Source organism: Lontra canadensis, unplaced genomic scaffold, assembly GCF_010015895.1.
Source record: "Lontra canadensis isolate GAN:19392208 unplaced genomic scaffold, GSC_riverotter_1.0 scaffold23, whole genome shotgun sequence".
Lineage (NCBI taxonomy): Eukaryota > Metazoa > Chordata > Mammalia > Carnivora > Mustelidae > Lontra > Lontra canadensis.
Genome location: NW_022631017.1, coordinates 9,645,173 through 9,661,864, shown reverse-complemented (window position 1 = coordinate 9,661,864; position 16,692 = coordinate 9,645,173). Strand labels below are relative to the sequence as shown.

The 16,692-nt window shown below is 40.2% G+C and overlaps 1 protein-coding gene across 4 annotated transcripts in view; it reads left to right on the top strand.

Annotated features, from left to right (window-relative positions):
- Positions 1-16,692, top strand: part of DNAH8 (dynein axonemal heavy chain 8) — a 332,430-nt gene that overhangs the window by 156,507 nt on the left and 159,231 nt on the right. For all 4 annotated transcript variants that reach the window (XM_032862300.1, XM_032862303.1, XM_032862302.1 and 1 more), the window contains 9 exons: positions 1,083-1,261; positions 7,133-7,320; positions 9,291-9,377; positions 9,473-9,580; positions 11,044-11,178; positions 12,662-12,823; positions 14,823-15,069; positions 15,187-15,428; positions 15,511-15,651. In XM_032862300.1, the coding sequence (XP_032718191.1) occupies positions 1,083-1,261; positions 7,133-7,320; positions 9,291-9,377; positions 9,473-9,580; positions 11,044-11,178; positions 12,662-12,823; positions 14,823-15,069; positions 15,187-15,428; positions 15,511-15,651 (1,489 nt within the window). The remainder of the gene's footprint in view (positions 1-1,082; positions 1,262-7,132; positions 7,321-9,290; positions 9,378-9,472; positions 9,581-11,043; positions 11,179-12,661; positions 12,824-14,822; positions 15,070-15,186; positions 15,429-15,510; positions 15,652-16,692) is intronic.

Below are 16,692 nucleotides of genomic sequence, written 5' to 3'. Positions count from 1 at the left end.
ATATATTATACATAGAAGATGCTCAGTAAGAGTTTGTAGAATTGACTTAAATTGGGTCACAGAATGATTAATTCTGCTGTTACTTTAAATAGAGTTGTCTGCAGGTAAAATTATGGTGCAGATTATGTCTTTAGTCTCTTGATTTATCCAATCTCCTTCTGTATGCTCAGTGCTATCGTCCATGTGTTTGGACGATAAACTTGTCCATGTGTTTCCTCTTCCACTGAGGTTTACATATAAAGCTCATATCTAGGAAGCTTCACTAAGTTTTACTTGGCTCTGAAACAAGCATAACTTAAGCTGGATCATGGATACAAGAAGATTCATTATATTATTTTTTTTACTTACTTCAATGAGTGAAACATTTCATAGTAAAATGATTTATTTGCAGTGGCGTCCTGGAGTTGACTCATGCCAGCTTTTTTTTTTTTTAATTTAAACATTTTATTTATTTATTTGGGAGAGAGGGAGAGCACAAGATGGGGGAAAGTCAGAGGGAGAATCAGACTCCCCACTGAGCAAGGATCCCAAGGTAGGGCTCGATCCCAGGACTCCAGGATCATGGCCAGAGCCAAAGGCAGTCGCTTAGCCAACTGAGCTACCCAGGTGCCCTTGTAACAGCTTTTGAGAGTCAACAATATGCATCTCTTCCCAGTTTTGTGATATCACATCGGTAGCCTTTCATGGCCCTGGTGGAAATATTTATACCACTGCAATTGGCAAACGTGAAAATAAGATTGATTAATTGATTGATTGATTTCCTGGAGAGTCAGTTGTTCATCATCTGCCAGCATATGATGGTTTATTTGGTTCTCTGACTTGCGATTTATCCTGACCACAGTGCAGGGAAGGCCTGACGGTTTTAAGTCAGGGTTGAGGAGTTTAGAAAGCTTGTCCCAAGGAATGTTTGCAAACACTGTACTACTTCTAGTGAATATCAAGTGCTCCAGCCTCTTTTATGTGAGCAGCTCGAATTCTCAAATAGATAGGCCCATTCTAGTCACATTGGACTTTGGCTTATGCTCTAGGAAAGTAATAAGCTCTCCCACACTCCCGGTGATTTCTCTGATTCCTGTTTGCAGATGCTATATCACCTTAGCGCAGGCTTTGGGAATGAACATGGGAGGTGCTCCAGCAGGACCTGCAGGCACTGGCAAAACAGAAACTACGAAAGACATGGGAAGATGTTTGGGGAAATATGTGGTCGTGTTTAACTGCTCAGATCAAATGGATTTCCGAGGGCTGGGACGGATTTTTAAAGGCAAGTGTCAAACACTGTTGAATCATTGTTAGTGAACGTATTTTTATTGCTCTTTAACATTATTTTCTGATATTAACCTAAAGCGATATTTTTCCACCTCACCAAAATGAGTATAGGTTGGTGCATATGATATTGCCATTTTTCTGTGTCAAAAATGGCTGGATGTCATCAATTTCATATGGTTCAATGCTATTGCTGGCATTCTAGTCCATGCGTTGAATGTGTATTGGATTGTGAAAATAGAATCAATTTATTATTGCCTGAAATGGTGGTGGAGGGGATAAGATCACGATAGCAAACCCATGACACATGTGGCTTCCCTTCCTGCATTAAATCCCATTGAAATGAAAGATATCATTTAGGACAGAATTTAGAGATGGTGGTATTGGTGTGGGGATTGATAAATGGACCAGTGAAATATAATAGAGAATGCAAAAAATGGGCCAAGGACATTTGACATATGGCAAAGGTGGTATTGTAAATCAGTGATGAAGAGATAGACTTTACTATAAATCATTCTGGGACAAAAGATGATTAATATTTAACAACGGAAATCGGATCCCTACACACATAAAAATTGGATGCCTACACCATATATAAAAATCAGTTCTGTGAATGAAATACCTGAATGTGGTGGGCAAAAACCATACAGTTTTTAGAAGGTAATAAATGAAAATATCTTTAATACAAAAATCACAAGCCATAAAGGAAAGACTGATAAATTGCTTATCCTCAATCAAAAAGTTCTCTTTATTGGTGGATACCAAAGGGAGAAAAGCCATGCCAGAAATCTGGAAAGGCATTAGCAACCTATATTACCTGCAAAGGATTAAGATCCCAAATACATGACTAATGCCCACGAATGAATGAAAGAAAACAGAGAAAAAGTCTTGAATAGACTTTTCACGAATGAAGAGAATCCATGTCACCAGCAATGGAAGAATTATAAATCTTAAAGTGATTCCATTTTGTACACACCAGATTGAAAAAATTTAAGTGTGACATTTTGACCATTGGTAAGGGATAGCATAACAGAAACAATCATCAGCTCCTGGTAGGAGTGTAGAAGTTGTTTGGGACAAGCAGCACCATGTGTATTCTCATCTGTCCCACCTCCTGGTCTATAGTCAGATAAATGACACTCATGCACTGGGGTCTGTGTGTCGATGTTCTCTGCAGCATTGCTTAAGACAACAAACAATGGGAAACACCTATAGTGTCCTCTTCAGTGGAGTGGACGTATACACACATCAATTGGGAGAATATAATTTATATATTATGTATCCAGGAAAGAAAAATATAATGTATATATGTGGATTTGTGTATAACAGTGCTATGGAGCAGTAAAAAGGAGTAACTACAGGGCGGTGTGTTGACATAGAGTAGCCTTACAGCTATAATTCAGAGTGAAGGAAGCTAGTCTCACAAAAATACATGTAGTATGATTAAATTTATTTAAAATTCAAAAATTGGGGGTTCCTGGGTGGCTCAGTGGGTTAAAGCCTCTGCCTTCGGCTCAGGTCATGATCTCAGGGTTCTGGGATGTAGCCACAAGTTGGGCTCTCTGCTCAGCTGGGATCCTGCTTCCCTTCCTCTCTCTGCCTGCCTCTCTGCTTACTTGTGACCTCTGTCTGTCAAATGAATAAACAAAATCTTTAAAAAATAATAAAATAGGGGTGCCTGGGTGGCTCAGTGGGTTAAAGCCTCTGCCTTCAGCTCGGGTCATGATCTCAGGGTTCTGGGATCGAGTCCCACATCGGGCTCTCTGCTCAGCAGGGAGCCTGCCTCCACCTCTCTCTCTGCCTTCCTCTCTGCCTACTTCTGATCTGTCGCTGTCAAAAAAATAAAAATAAAATCTTAAAAAAAAATTTAAAAATTGGATAAAGCTGAAAATACATATCATTCAGATATGTATCCAGAAAATAGTAAAAAATTCAAAGAAAAGCAAGAGTATGATGGTCACACAGTTCAGACTAGCAGTGCCTCCCTCTGGGAGGGAAGAAAGGGGATATAGTAGGGGAGAAGTACACTGGGGCTTCCTTCCATAAAAATCATGAGTCACCCATGCAGCCCTTTCTTTCTTTTTTTTTAAATTAACATATAATGTATTATTTGTATCAGGGGTACAGGTCTGTGATTCATCAGTCCTACACAATATACAGTGCTCACCATAGCACATACCCTCCCCAATGTCCATCACCAACCACCCCATCCCTTCTACCCCTCTCCCTTCCAACAACCCTCCGTTTGTTTCCTGAGATTAAGAGTCTCTTATGGTTTGTCTCCCTCTCTGGTTTCGTCTTATTTCATTTTTCCCTCCCTTCCACTATGATCCTCTGTCTTGTTTCTCAAATTCCTCATATCAGTGAGATCATATGATGATTGTCTTTCTCTGACTGACTTATTTCGCTTAGCATAATACCCTCTAGTTCCATCCATGTCATTGCAAATGTCAAGATTTCAGGTTTTTTGATGGCTACATAATATTCCATTGTATATATATACCACATCTTTTTTATCCATTCATTTGTTGATGGACATCTAGGCTCTTTCCATAGTTTGGCTATTGTGGACATTGCTGCTATAAACATTGGGGTACAGTGCCCCTTCGGATCACTGCATTTGTATCTTTAGGGTAAATACCCAGTAGTGCAATTGCTGGGTTGTAGGGTAGTTCTATTTTCAACTTTCTGAGGAACCTCCACACTGTTGTCCAGAGTGCAGCCCTTCCCTTAAATACATTTGAGAATATTCCTGTAATAGATACCATGAGATTTCACATCCAGCTCTCACTTTAATATATGTACATAACATCTGAAATACATATATACAAATACATAGTCATACATATATATCTATATTTACATGTATGTGATGCAAGTCTTTTTTTTTTTTAAGATTTGATTTATTTATTTATTTATTTATTTGACAGACAGAGATCACAAGCAGGCAGAGAGGCATGCAGAGAGAGAAGGAGGGGAAGCAGGCTCCTTGCTGAGCAGAGAGCCCAATGTGGGGCTCAATCCCAGGACCCTGGGATCATGACCCGAGCTGAAGGCAGAGGCTTTAACCCACTGAGCCCCCCAGGCACCCCTGATGCACAGTATTTGTGTGATATTTTTCCACTTAAGAAAGAGAAAAAAACACAAGCTATAGACTGGGAGAAGATATTTTAACATGTATAGCTGACAAAAAATTAATACCCAGCATTAAAAAAGATTTTCTTCTGATAAAAAAACCCAAAATAAAGCAAAAATGAGATATCAATCTCACTCCTTCCAGATTGGCAGAAATGGAAAAAGTCTGGCCAAACCACTATTGGTAAGGACATATAGAAATGACAACCATTGATACTTCTTAACTGTGTGTAAACTGGTAGAGCTGCTTCTGCGAACAGGCTGGCAGCAGGTGGTAAATGTGAAGATGCACATATTCTCTTTGACCCAGCACTTCCATTCCTCACACACATTGTAAGAAGACATGAGTCAGATTGATACATTGTTACAGCAAATTATTAGCAGCAACCCAAATACCCATTGAAAGGAGACTGAAATTTTAAACTGGCATATTTATGCAATGGAATACTGCACGGTATAATATTTAAGATAGTGAATTACATCTATGTGTATCAGCTTAGATATATCTCAGAAAAATAATATGGAGCAAATAAATCAAATTTCAGGAGGAGATATGCAGTGTTTTATAGATAGCCACATGTAGATAGATACACATATACAAATCTTGAATAAGCAAAATACACAGTGTTCATGAATACATGCATAAGAGCAGTCTTTTAAAGCATGAATTTGGGATACAGCCATTGAATTGGGATACAGATTACCTCAGGGGAAGGAGGGAGTGTGCATCCAAGAGAAACATACATGGATTTGAACTGTAGTTCTAATATTTTATTCTTTAGAATGAAATTTGAAGCAAATTATTAAGGTTTGATAGGTAGGTGCATGGGTATTCACTAAATTATTTTTATAATTGCCTGTTAAGCCATTTATGAACCTGAGAATCACTTCCTTAACCAGAAAGAATGGTTCTTCTGTAAATGACTCCTAGCTTAAAGGCTGGGGATGCGTGAGAGCAGCAGACTAGAGCAAATGATAAACCCAGAATGCCAAAATGATAACAGATGACAGAGCAAAAGAAAAGGAATGGCTATGTCCAGTAGTTTTCCTCTGTATAAAAGTTGTAAGTCAGCTCTCAGAAGTGGGAGTCCTGTCAAAGATAAAGATGGGATCCATACAGATGATGGAATAGTACTCAGCCATCAGAAAGGATGAATACCCAACTTTGGCATCAACATGAATGGGACTGGAGGAGATTATGCTGAGTGAAATACGTCAAGCAGAGAGAGTCAATTATCATATGGTTTCACTTACTTACGGAACATAAGGAATAGCATGGAGGACATTAGGAGAAGGAAGGGGAAAATGAAGGGGGGGAACCGGAGCGGGAGATGAACCATGAGAGACCATGGACTCTGGGAAATAAATTGAAGGTTTTAGAGGGGAGGGGGGTGGGGGGAGGGTGAGCCCAGAGATGTGTATTAAGGAGGGCACGGATTGCATGGAGCACTGGGTGTTATGCGCAAACAATGAATGGTGGAACACTACATCAAAAACTAATGATGTACTGTGACCAACATAACATAAAATTTTTTAAAAAAATTAAAAAAAATTTAAAAAAGAATAAGATAAACCTTGGGTGGGGGCTTGTGTTCAAGAGGCAAGCAGAGCACCAGGTCAGATTACAAAGCTCCAGACCCAGAGGGGAAGCTCTCCTGCCTCTCCCATTCTTTCCCCCAAATCACCAGGAGCAGACATGCATCTTGCAAACAAAAATTGGCATTTGGGATAAGGCAATACACACATATGTAGAGATAACAAAGTCTCCAAAAATAGTTGAAGACATTCAGGAGGCACTCCAAACAGCTAAGAGACCTACTGACAACTAAACGGATTAATAGAGGAAACAGGAGAAAACAGTAAGTAAAATCAGTAGCTTCAGAGGGATTCAAGAATTCATAACATACAACTGATCGAAGAAAAACAGGCTGCTAGGAAAAAAATAACAACCGGAATAATAAATAAATTAATGATTTAAAAACCTCCTTTGAGTTAAATGATCTAGCCAAAAGAATAAATACACTACAGAGAGAAATGGGAAGTTTGCCAGAAAAGCCCGAGGGTCACAGGGATAAATACAAAAGTTCCAACATCCATATAATGGAAATTCCCAAAAGAAAGAAAAGAAAAACTGGGTGGGGAAGGGGGGACAATCATAAAAGGAAGAAGACCATTTTATGCAGCTGAAGATAATGAGGGTTCTCATCCTTAGAGATAAAACAGGAGCAAGGTTCTTCATAATACTTCTTTTTTGTATCCAGTTTGTAAGGAATAAATATCCCTTTGACCATTTTCTGTCTCACCCAGCATCCCCACGTCTCTCATTGCAACAGGAAAGAAATAGAGTGATCTGACCCAAACATTTTTGTCAGTTTCATTTTGTCAGTTTCCCCAAACATTAGGGCTCTTTCAGCCCCCCATCCCCACTGGAAGTGGGGCTTCCAAGCTGAATCAACATTTATCATCACCCGGCATCCCTGGGCATAATGATGTGTCTATCCTTTGATTTTGGCAGTGCACAAATTTCCTTGTTTCCAGGATGATGTACAATTACTTAAACCTCTCTATGTTGCTGGAATTAGATACGTCTTTACAAACAGCCAGATTTGACACTTTATATAAGTTATATTTCAATACATAGTTGTTTGAGAGCATTTTAGAAAAGTGCTTCCTCTTCTTGGTAGCAGGTATATTACAAAGTAAAACTTTTCAAATCAACTGTTTTTCCTGCCAGGTCTTGCACAATCTGGTTCTTGGGGCTGTTTTGATGAGTTTAACAGAATTGAATTACCTGTGTTATCAGTGGCAGCCCAACAGATTTATATTGTTTTGACAGCAAGAAAAGAGAGAAAAAAACAGTTCATTTTTTCTGATGGTGATTGTGTTGATCTGAATCCAGAATTTGGAATCTTCCTAACGATGGTGAGAACATGATCTTTAAATACAATGGGATTTGGTTTAATTGCTATAGACTTAAATGAAAGAAAGCATGTATTAGTTAGTAAATGATGGACTATTCAGAGGTCATGAGTGATGCTCTCTCTTCATATGATTTTTTGAGTACTAAAAATAGCCCAGAGAGAAGATAAAATAGTAATAGGTTAATGAAAATAATAGCAGTTATTTAGTGAGTACTTGTAATGTGTAAGGTGCAGGGCTAAATGTTTTCTGTATTGTATCGAACTGGCTAGCTACAGTAACAGCCCCCAAATCTCAGCCGCTCAAAACCTCAAAGATTCATCTCTCCCTCATGTCACATGTTTTTATATGTTCTTTATATATTTAAATCTCTACATTGTAAGATAACATGTAATCTAAATTTTAAGTGTCTCAGTGGACAAAGATAAATTATAGAAAGCAAAATCAGGAAGTTTTCTGATAAGATTTATTGTAACCAAACCTAAGCAAAACAGTTGAGAGTAAATAATAATAATCTAGAAGTGATTATTTATAACTCAGGTAATGGGATGAATGAATTTATTGTGTGATACTATGGTGTAGAATAATTTAAAAGAAGAGTAGCAGTCTCCATGGATTAAGAATAATATTGGAAATATCAATTAGATATTGCATTAGGCTATAAATAACCGAAACATGAAAAATAATGTCTTAACGCATAATGGTTTTATTCTCTTAAGATCCTCCCATGTTTCTACACCATCATGATTTCTATCTTCAGTTTACTTTATGACCCAAGGTGCTATAGAAGCATCTATCTTGCTGCAGCCAGTTAATTGAATCAACTCACTTCAAACAAGCATCAAAGACACTGTGTGCCCCTTTGCATCTCATGGTGTCAAATTTTTTTTTAAGATTTTATTTATTTATTTGTCAGAGAGAGAGGGAGAGAGAGCGAGCGAGCATGGGCAGACAGAGTGGCAGCCAGAGGCAGAGGGAGAAGGAGGCTCCCTGCCGAGCAAGGAGCCTGATGTGGGACTCGATCCCAGGATGCTGGGATCATGACCTGAGCTGAAGGCAGCCGCTTAACCAACTGAGCCACCCAGGTGTCCCTCATGGTGTCAAATTTAATCACACCAGCTGCACGGCAGCCTGGGAAATGTAGTTTTTATTCTGGGTGGTGATACACCCAGTTTGCAGCTGGGGTCCTGTGACTGAGAAAAGAGAAAAGAAGGAGCAATGGGAGGCAACCAGCCACTTCTGTATTCTCAGCACTGGGCAAGATGTCTGGACAGTGGACAGTGCCCAAGAAATGCTCAGGGACTGAAGGTTTCCAAAAATAACTGACCCCTCTTTGCCTTACTAATCTTTGAACCCCAAACCTCTCCCTTGGAGCTTTTGGATCTTGCCTGTCCTCAACCTATTGATACTTGTGAGTCCTTAGCTTTCTTTCCACTTCTACTTTTGTCCTTTCTACTATTTTTCCCATCATTCCCATCTTTATTTCCTCTCACCCCTGTGGTTTTTTTTTTTTTTTTTTTTAATGGTCAGCCAGAGAAGTTTATCATTCTGACTGCAGAGAATAATGGAAGAGATTAAACAAAGAATTACCTATGTAATGATCAGTATAATATCTTGAGTTTTCTCTCTCTTTCAATGACCTATTTTAGACCATAATGATCCTGGTATTTATGCATCTTTCTTTTCTATTTTCTTAACCAACAGATACATGGATGCTCAATTTTGCTACATAAAGTGGTGTGTGTATATATCACTTTTTTAGTATAATGAAAATGGAAATATGTAGCAGGGAGTGATATGACCTTAAAAAATATGGATGGTTCAATATTTCTTAATATTTTTAAGAAAGGAGGGATGTATTATAAATCTAATGTTTTTCAATACAACCTTAGAATATGAACTAGGATTTTGAATGTATTTGTATTCATGAAGTGAAAATTATATCAATATTTTAAAACAATTTTAATTTTTAGAACCCTGGATATGCTGGGCGCCAGGAACTACCAGAAAACTTAAAAATTCAGTTTAGAACTGTTGCTATGATGGTTCCTGACAGACAGGTAAGCACTAGGTTTTAAAAACATAGTATAATTTATGTTCTTTACTTATTTTTCACTAATGTTGTTGAAAAAAATCTCACAATCTTAATTTTCAGATCATTATGCGAGTTAAACTTGCAAGCTGTGGTTTTCTTGAAAATGTTATCTTGGCTCAAAAGTTTTATGTTCTTTACAAACTCTGTGAAGAGCAACTTACCAAACAGGTAACTTTGTGAATCTGTTTTTTTTTTCCCCAGCTGCAGAACTTGATTTTTTTACTTTGCAATTTTATCTTGATAAATGTTAATCAGTGAGTTTAAAAAAACTCTTTTAAAATATATATTTATAATTAATTTATCCATGTGTGTAGTTTTTAAACCTTTTTTAGTTTGAAATTACTATGGAGTCTCAAGAAAGTTGCAAAGAAATGTACAGGAGGTCCTGTGTACCATGCTTCCTGCAATGTTGACTTTTTAAAAAAAGATTTCATTTATTTATTTGAATGAGAAAGAGAGAGAAAAAAATTAGCAGGAAGAGAAGGGTGGAGGGAAAAGCCAACTCCCCACTGAGTGGGGAGCCCCACATGGGACTCGATCCTAGGACCCTGGGATCTTGACCTGAGCTGAAAGCAGCCACTTAACTAAGCCACCCAGGGTCCCAGTGTTAACATTTTGTAACTACAATGACAAATAACAAAGTGTACAATGTACATTGTACAATGTACAATAACAAATAACAAAACCAGAGAACCCACATCAGTACAATTCACACAGTTTGTTAAGAGCTTGCCGGCTGTACATGCACTTTGTGTGTGTGTGTGTAGTACTGTGTAGTTATGTCACATGTGCAGATTCATGTAGCCTCTACCACAATCAACATACAGGACTGTTCTGTCACTGCAAGGTTTCCTCACACTACCCCTTCATAACTACACCTACCTTTCTTCCAGATCCCTAACCCCTGGCAACCCTTATCTTTCTTCCATGTCTATAATTTTATTATTCAAAGAATGTTACAGAAATGGAATTACAGAGTGTGTAACCTGTTGGTTACTCATTTAAATCTGTTTGCTGTATGGACCATATCAGACTGTATTATTCTCAAATTATATTTAAACTGTGAACTTCCCATGGGACACCTGGGTGGCTCCATTGTCTGTCTTCGGCTCAGGTCATGATCCCAGGATCCTGGCATCAAGCCCACATCAGGCTCCCTGCTCAGCAGGGAGCCTATTTCTTCTCCCTCTGCCTCTTTCCCCTGCTTGTGCTTGCTCTCTCTCTCTCTCTCTCTCTCTCTCAAATAAATAAAATCTTAAAAAAAATAATAAAGTATGAACTTCTCAATGGAATGGTCATTTTGCAATCAAGAAAGGTGAGAGACTGGAGCTAATAGAACTTTGCAGCTCAGTCCCTCAGAACAGCACTGTGTTCATACCAGAATATGGACTCTGGGAAATAAACTGAGGGTTTCAGAGGGGAGGGGGTTGGGGGGATGGGTATTAAGGAGGACACATATTGCATGGAACACTGGGTGTTATATGCAAACAATGAATCATGGAACACTACGTCAAACACTAATGATGTACTGTACGGTGACAAACATAACATTAAAAAAAATCTACCTGTGTGTAAATGGTGTGAGTCTGCATTTAGTCCAATGAAACAACCTTTCCCCCCCCCCATCTCAGGTCCATTACGACTTTGGGTTGAGAAATATTCTATCTGTATTGAGGACACTTGGAGCTCAAAAAAGAGCCAGACCAGAAGACAGTGAGCTAAGCACTGTGATGAGAGGACTGAGAGACATGAACCTTTCCAAGCTGGTATTCTCCGAATTCCCTTCTCCTTCCATAGTGTCATCTGGGTTTTTCCCTCCTTAGCTGATGTGTGGGGGTTGGCTTGGGTTGAGCTGTGAGCATTAATGGTTACAGGGACAATGGATAGGTGAAGCTACCTGCATGTTTCCAGAAGGCAAAAAGCCCATGACCTTGTATGCCCAACATGGGCGGAAATGCATCCTCTTACCAGCTGTGAACAATAAAATAGGCTTCATCGGTGGGCTCTGGCCCTCATATTTCAGTCCAGCCTTCTACCATTACATGATGTAACATGAACTCTAAACTTGAAAATCCCTGTTTTTTGGGTTCACAGAGAACCACGGGAACTTCTGCTTTCTCAGAATATGTCTAAGCCTATTTTAGCTATCTATGTCTCTCCCAAGACATCAAAACCATTTCTATTTTCCAAAAGCTCATTGGAAGTTCGCTATGAAGATATCATAGTTATCTTACTGCTTTCATGCTTGTCACGATTATAACCAGCTTCCTTGAACTAGCTGAAGGACAGGTTCACGTAGTGTTTATTCAAGGGCTTATGTGGGTTACATATTGTGTCTGTGCCCTGGGAGTACGAGGTTGAGGAAGACATGGTTCTCAGGAAGCTCCCATTCTAGTTATGGAAGCTAACAGCTGACCTCCATGTAGTTCCTTATTATTACAAAGCTTTCTCAGGGGTACTCTCTTGTTTGCACCTCCCAGCCACTCGCTGAGACACAAATGGCGAGTGTATTTATTCCCTTTTTACTTATGAGGAAACCAAGTCTGGAAGACTCACCCACAATCATGGTCAGTTGAGAAACTGGAACAAAGATCTAGGAGACTTTCTAATGCCAAGTCCCCTGCCCCTTCCAGTACGCCTCACGGCACCTCCCTTGGTAATAGTATTCTTGAAACTGGTAGACAGGAATTCTAGAAGGCATCAGAGGAGTCCCAGACAATAAGGAGAAATCAAAAGGGGTCAGGAGTTGGGAATGGGGTAATGTAGGTATTAAAGACAGGGCAAATGAGGATTAGGGTCCATTTACTCAAAACTATGGCTTCCAAGGAAGGCCAGACACTGCTCTGATGGAGTTTTCTAGTCCGTGTTGGATGAGCCAGGCAGGTAGGGTTATGGATGTTTTCCTAATTTCAATGAAATATTAATATTCTATTTTCGTGGGGTTGGTTTTTAAGTTAACACCCACAGCTGTTTGTGGAAAGCACAGCATTCGTAGGGTCAAGTAATGAGATCAAACCTTGATGCAGTAGATTGTAGAATATGTTGAATGCCAAAGGGCTCTGGCTACCATGGTCTAGGTAATGTGGATTTGGTGGGGTGTTTGGGAGTCGATTCTAGAGGATGCAGTTCTGGTCAGGAGAAGTAGTCCATGATTTTCTGGGCATCCAGTGATTAGTGCCATGATCTTCCCAGCTGGCCCATAATTACTCGTGGACTGAAGAAGCATGTATTCATTCTCTGCCATCTTAGGTTGACGAAGACGAACCCCTGTTCCTCAGCTTAATCAATGACCTGTTTCCAGGATTACAGCTGGACAGTAGTACCTACGTGGAGCTGCAGGCTGCCGTAGCCAACCAGGTTCAGATAGAAGGTTTGATTAACCACCCACCCTGGAATCTCAAACTTGTGCAGGTAAAGACACTTTAATCTCTTATCAGGGTAGGGATAAGCGCGTGTTTTCAAAAATGGGCCAGTTGAAGAGAAGAACTCAGGAGATTTGTCTTACTTAATGTGGATGTTGAAAGTAAATTAAAACACATCCTGGCAAGCAGAGTCCTCAGGATGATGGGTGGGTCCGAGAGAGAGTGGGGATTCACCCGGCCTCCAACTCGCAATCAGCAAGCGATAATTTACTGAAGTTAGCTATGCCTGGGGAGAAGGTTAGGTAGGAACCAGAATCTCAAGGACAGTTGGGAGGGGATTGTAGGTTATAAAAAGCTGGGGAGATGGAATGACCCTGCTGGCTGCTTGTGTCCGGCTGGCAGGATCCCCATAGCTGGGTGCCTTCATGGGCTTGGAGCCCAGGGAATCTGAGAATGATACGGTGCTTCTGGTCTGTGTGTGGGCAAGTTCACCTCCCCTAAGATTTGCATCTCTTGCCTGTGTCTCTTGGTGTCTTTTTGTCCATCACGTTTCATCCTTGTGACAACACCCTACGGTTTATCAGCAGAGTCAAGAAGGGTTGGAGGAGAGACAGGATTAAATCTCTATGGGCCTGATGTTTCAGGAGTATTTTCCAGATTTCAAAATGAGAGAGCTGAAATTGTGGAGAGTGTTAAACACTGCTTTCTGAAAAATAACGATTCTTATTTTAACTTACTGTTCTTGCCAGATTATCAGAAACATAAGTCCAATTTTCACAGGGAAGGATATAAGGAGCAGTTTAGACATTTTTCATCATCCATGGGTTGGAAAACCATAAACCCTTTTTTTTAAATTTCTGGGAAAGTTTTCAAAAAATTTCTATGTGATATGCATACAGTTTATTGAGTACTAAAGTTGTAGTCATCCCAGTGGGTAGGGGAGCAGAATATGGTGGTGTTACTCTTGAATATAATGTGGTGGAATGAGTCTCTGCTGATTTTAAACTATGGGTTACAGCAGTAATATATTTCTTTCTAAAATGTTAGGAGAATAACTTAAATTCTGCCTCTGATCAGCTGTGAGCTTTTGACTTCTTATTTTCATCAAGAAAACTAAAATAGAGAGGATGTTCTAACAGCTTTGTCCAGTTCTTAGCTTGTCTTCTTAAATCTCTTCTACCCTAACTATGTGCCCCTTCCCTGCTTCTGTGTGATTTTAATAGCCCACATTCACTTTTCCATTCAGGACGACTGGGGTCACTTGGTTGGCAGGCACAAACAGCAGGTGGTACCTGAAGTTTATTTCCCACCCACTCCCAAACCAAACTCTCCTTAGTTAAAGACTGTTGGATGATGCAGTAGGAAAGTCAACCTCCCCTTCTTCCAGGTGGAACATTCCAGAATGTCCCGCAGGATCAGTGTTAAGGTTTCCCTCTACAGGATTTTGTTCTCAATCACACCCTGCCTGACTTCTCTCTCCTGTCCCGCGCCCCCCATTCCCTTACCAGTTTCTCCCAGGAGCACTGCCTGAGCAAATCACTTGCAGGGGAATCCTCAATCTCAAGCTGGTCTTCATTGTGATGGTTTGTGTTGCTGCTTTCCACCACCAGGGGGCGGCGTCATCACATAGAATGCAGGGAAAGCTTGTGCCAGGAAAAAACCTATGCACAAACCCCCAAACCACAAAGAAGAGTAGTTTGAGAAGGGAAAAAAAAAAAAAAGAGAGAGAGAGAGAGAGAGAGAGAGAGAGAGAGATCCTGAATTAATTTCTTCCAAAATGGAATTAAAGCTCCATATTATCATAATTTTATCACTTATCATTATTTTATACCGTGGCACTAATTTGCTATCCACATCTAGCAAAGCAAAATAGACCCTTTTTCTTTTTCTTTTTTTTCTTTTTTCGCATTTTTTCATCTTTTAAATCGTGAACTAGTTGCTTTAATAAGAACCCATTTAAAGCTGTTTAAATTTCAGCACGCTACTTCTGTGACTATCAGCAAGAGACTCATTAGTTACATTTTTCAATTGATTGCCTCACTGCACAGTTGTACGAGACATCCCTGGTCCGTCATGGTTTGATGACTCTGGGGCCCAGTGGTTCTGGGAAGACAACTGTCATAACAATCCTGATGAAGGCATTAACTGAGTGTGGGAGGCCTCACAGAGAAATGAGAATGAATCCCAAAGCGATTACTGCGCCTCAGATGTTTGGCAGACTGGACACCGCTACTAATGACTGGACAGATGGGATTTTTTCTACACTGTGGAGAAAAACATTAAAAGCTAAAAAAGGTACCTGTCCACTCCCCTTTGTGAACCTCCCCCCCATCCCCCACCTCCCCAAAGTTAAATGGCATGTTTAATTTTTGGTACATGAAAAGTGATTTTTCGCCTTTTAATTATTCACAGGTGAAAACATTTTCCTCATTTTAGATGGCCCCGTGGATGCCATTTGGATCGAGAACTTAAATTCTGTGCTGGACGACAATAAAACCCTCACGCTAGCCAACGGAGACCGCATCCCCATGGCCCCCAATTGTAAGCTCTTGTTCGAGGTGCACAATATTGAGAACGCTTCTCCGGCCACGGTTTCCCGCATGGGCATGGTCTATATCAGCAGCTCCGCACTCAGCTGGAAGGCGATCCTGCAGGTGGGGACAGGAGGCCGGCGTGTGCGGGTTTCGTGCGGGTTTCGCCTCCTTGGCCAACTGAGGTTCTGTTTCTTTGCCGCAGGCTTGGCTGAAGAAGCGCAGTGCGCAGGAGGCGACTGTGTTCCTCGGTCTGTACAATAAAATATTCGAAGACATATATACGTATATGAAACTAAACCTCAATCCCAAAATGCAGCTCCTGGAATGCAACTATATCACGCAGGTCAGACTGTGTACATTCATTATTTAGGTTGGAGACGTCGCTCCCCAGCACCCCCTCGCAGTTTAGAGGCATCTGAAATGGAAAATTCTCGCAATCCATAGAAATACTTCTGTGATATGGCTGTGAAGGCCCTGCGAAGTTTGATTCCTGTGAAAGATTTTGGAAGAGTTAATTCATGATTTTACTGCCATCTGTTTTATGATCTTCCTCTTCCCAGAGTGGGTGTTGGCAGGGGAAGAGGAGTGAACGATCTCTCCCACTGGCAAGCTTAGTAACCTTCCCAGGAAGTGCACCCAATAATGACACTAGACTGAGTAAATAAAGCAGGCAGTCCTCCCGAAAAGTACAAAGGAGAGCTGGTGACCAGCAAGAAAATGCGAATGGCAATCTCAGCATTGCAAATTTAGAGTATATAAGATAGGGAAAAGCTTTAAACAATTTTCCAAGTCATTTCTAGCCTTGTATGTGTGTTTTCCTCTCATACTCAGTTTGCCTTAATAGTCTTTGGAAAAAATCAGAACCTAATTATAGATTATGAGGGCTCCCCTGCTTCTAGGGTATAAGTGATCTTTCATGATCCATTCTGGTACTTTGGTTTTCTCTAAGTTTAATAAAGGATGCCAGTCAGTGAGGGCAGGTAGATAAGAAGTAATACATAAGGGCCCAAATCAATGAATTATTTAGTAATGACTTCAAAATGCATAATATAAATGAAAAATCTTATCTTGAATTAATTTTGTTTTGCAAGACTGAGGATGTCTTACTGTAGATACATTTCTTTCTGATGCCAAATGGGAGTTGGCACACTTTTCCTTAAATGAGCGGGTAACAAATATTTAGGCAAATGTTTGCACAACTGTCTGTCTCAGCCACTCACATCTGCTGCTCTATTGCAAAGGCAGCCAGACACAATGCTTACATGAGCGAGTGTGATTTTGTCTCAGTGAAACTTTATTTGTGAAACAGGTGGCCGACCCCTGGGGCCACAATTTGCTGAGCCCTGCAAAGAGTGAAAAAGAAATGCAATCTCTGTTGTAGAAA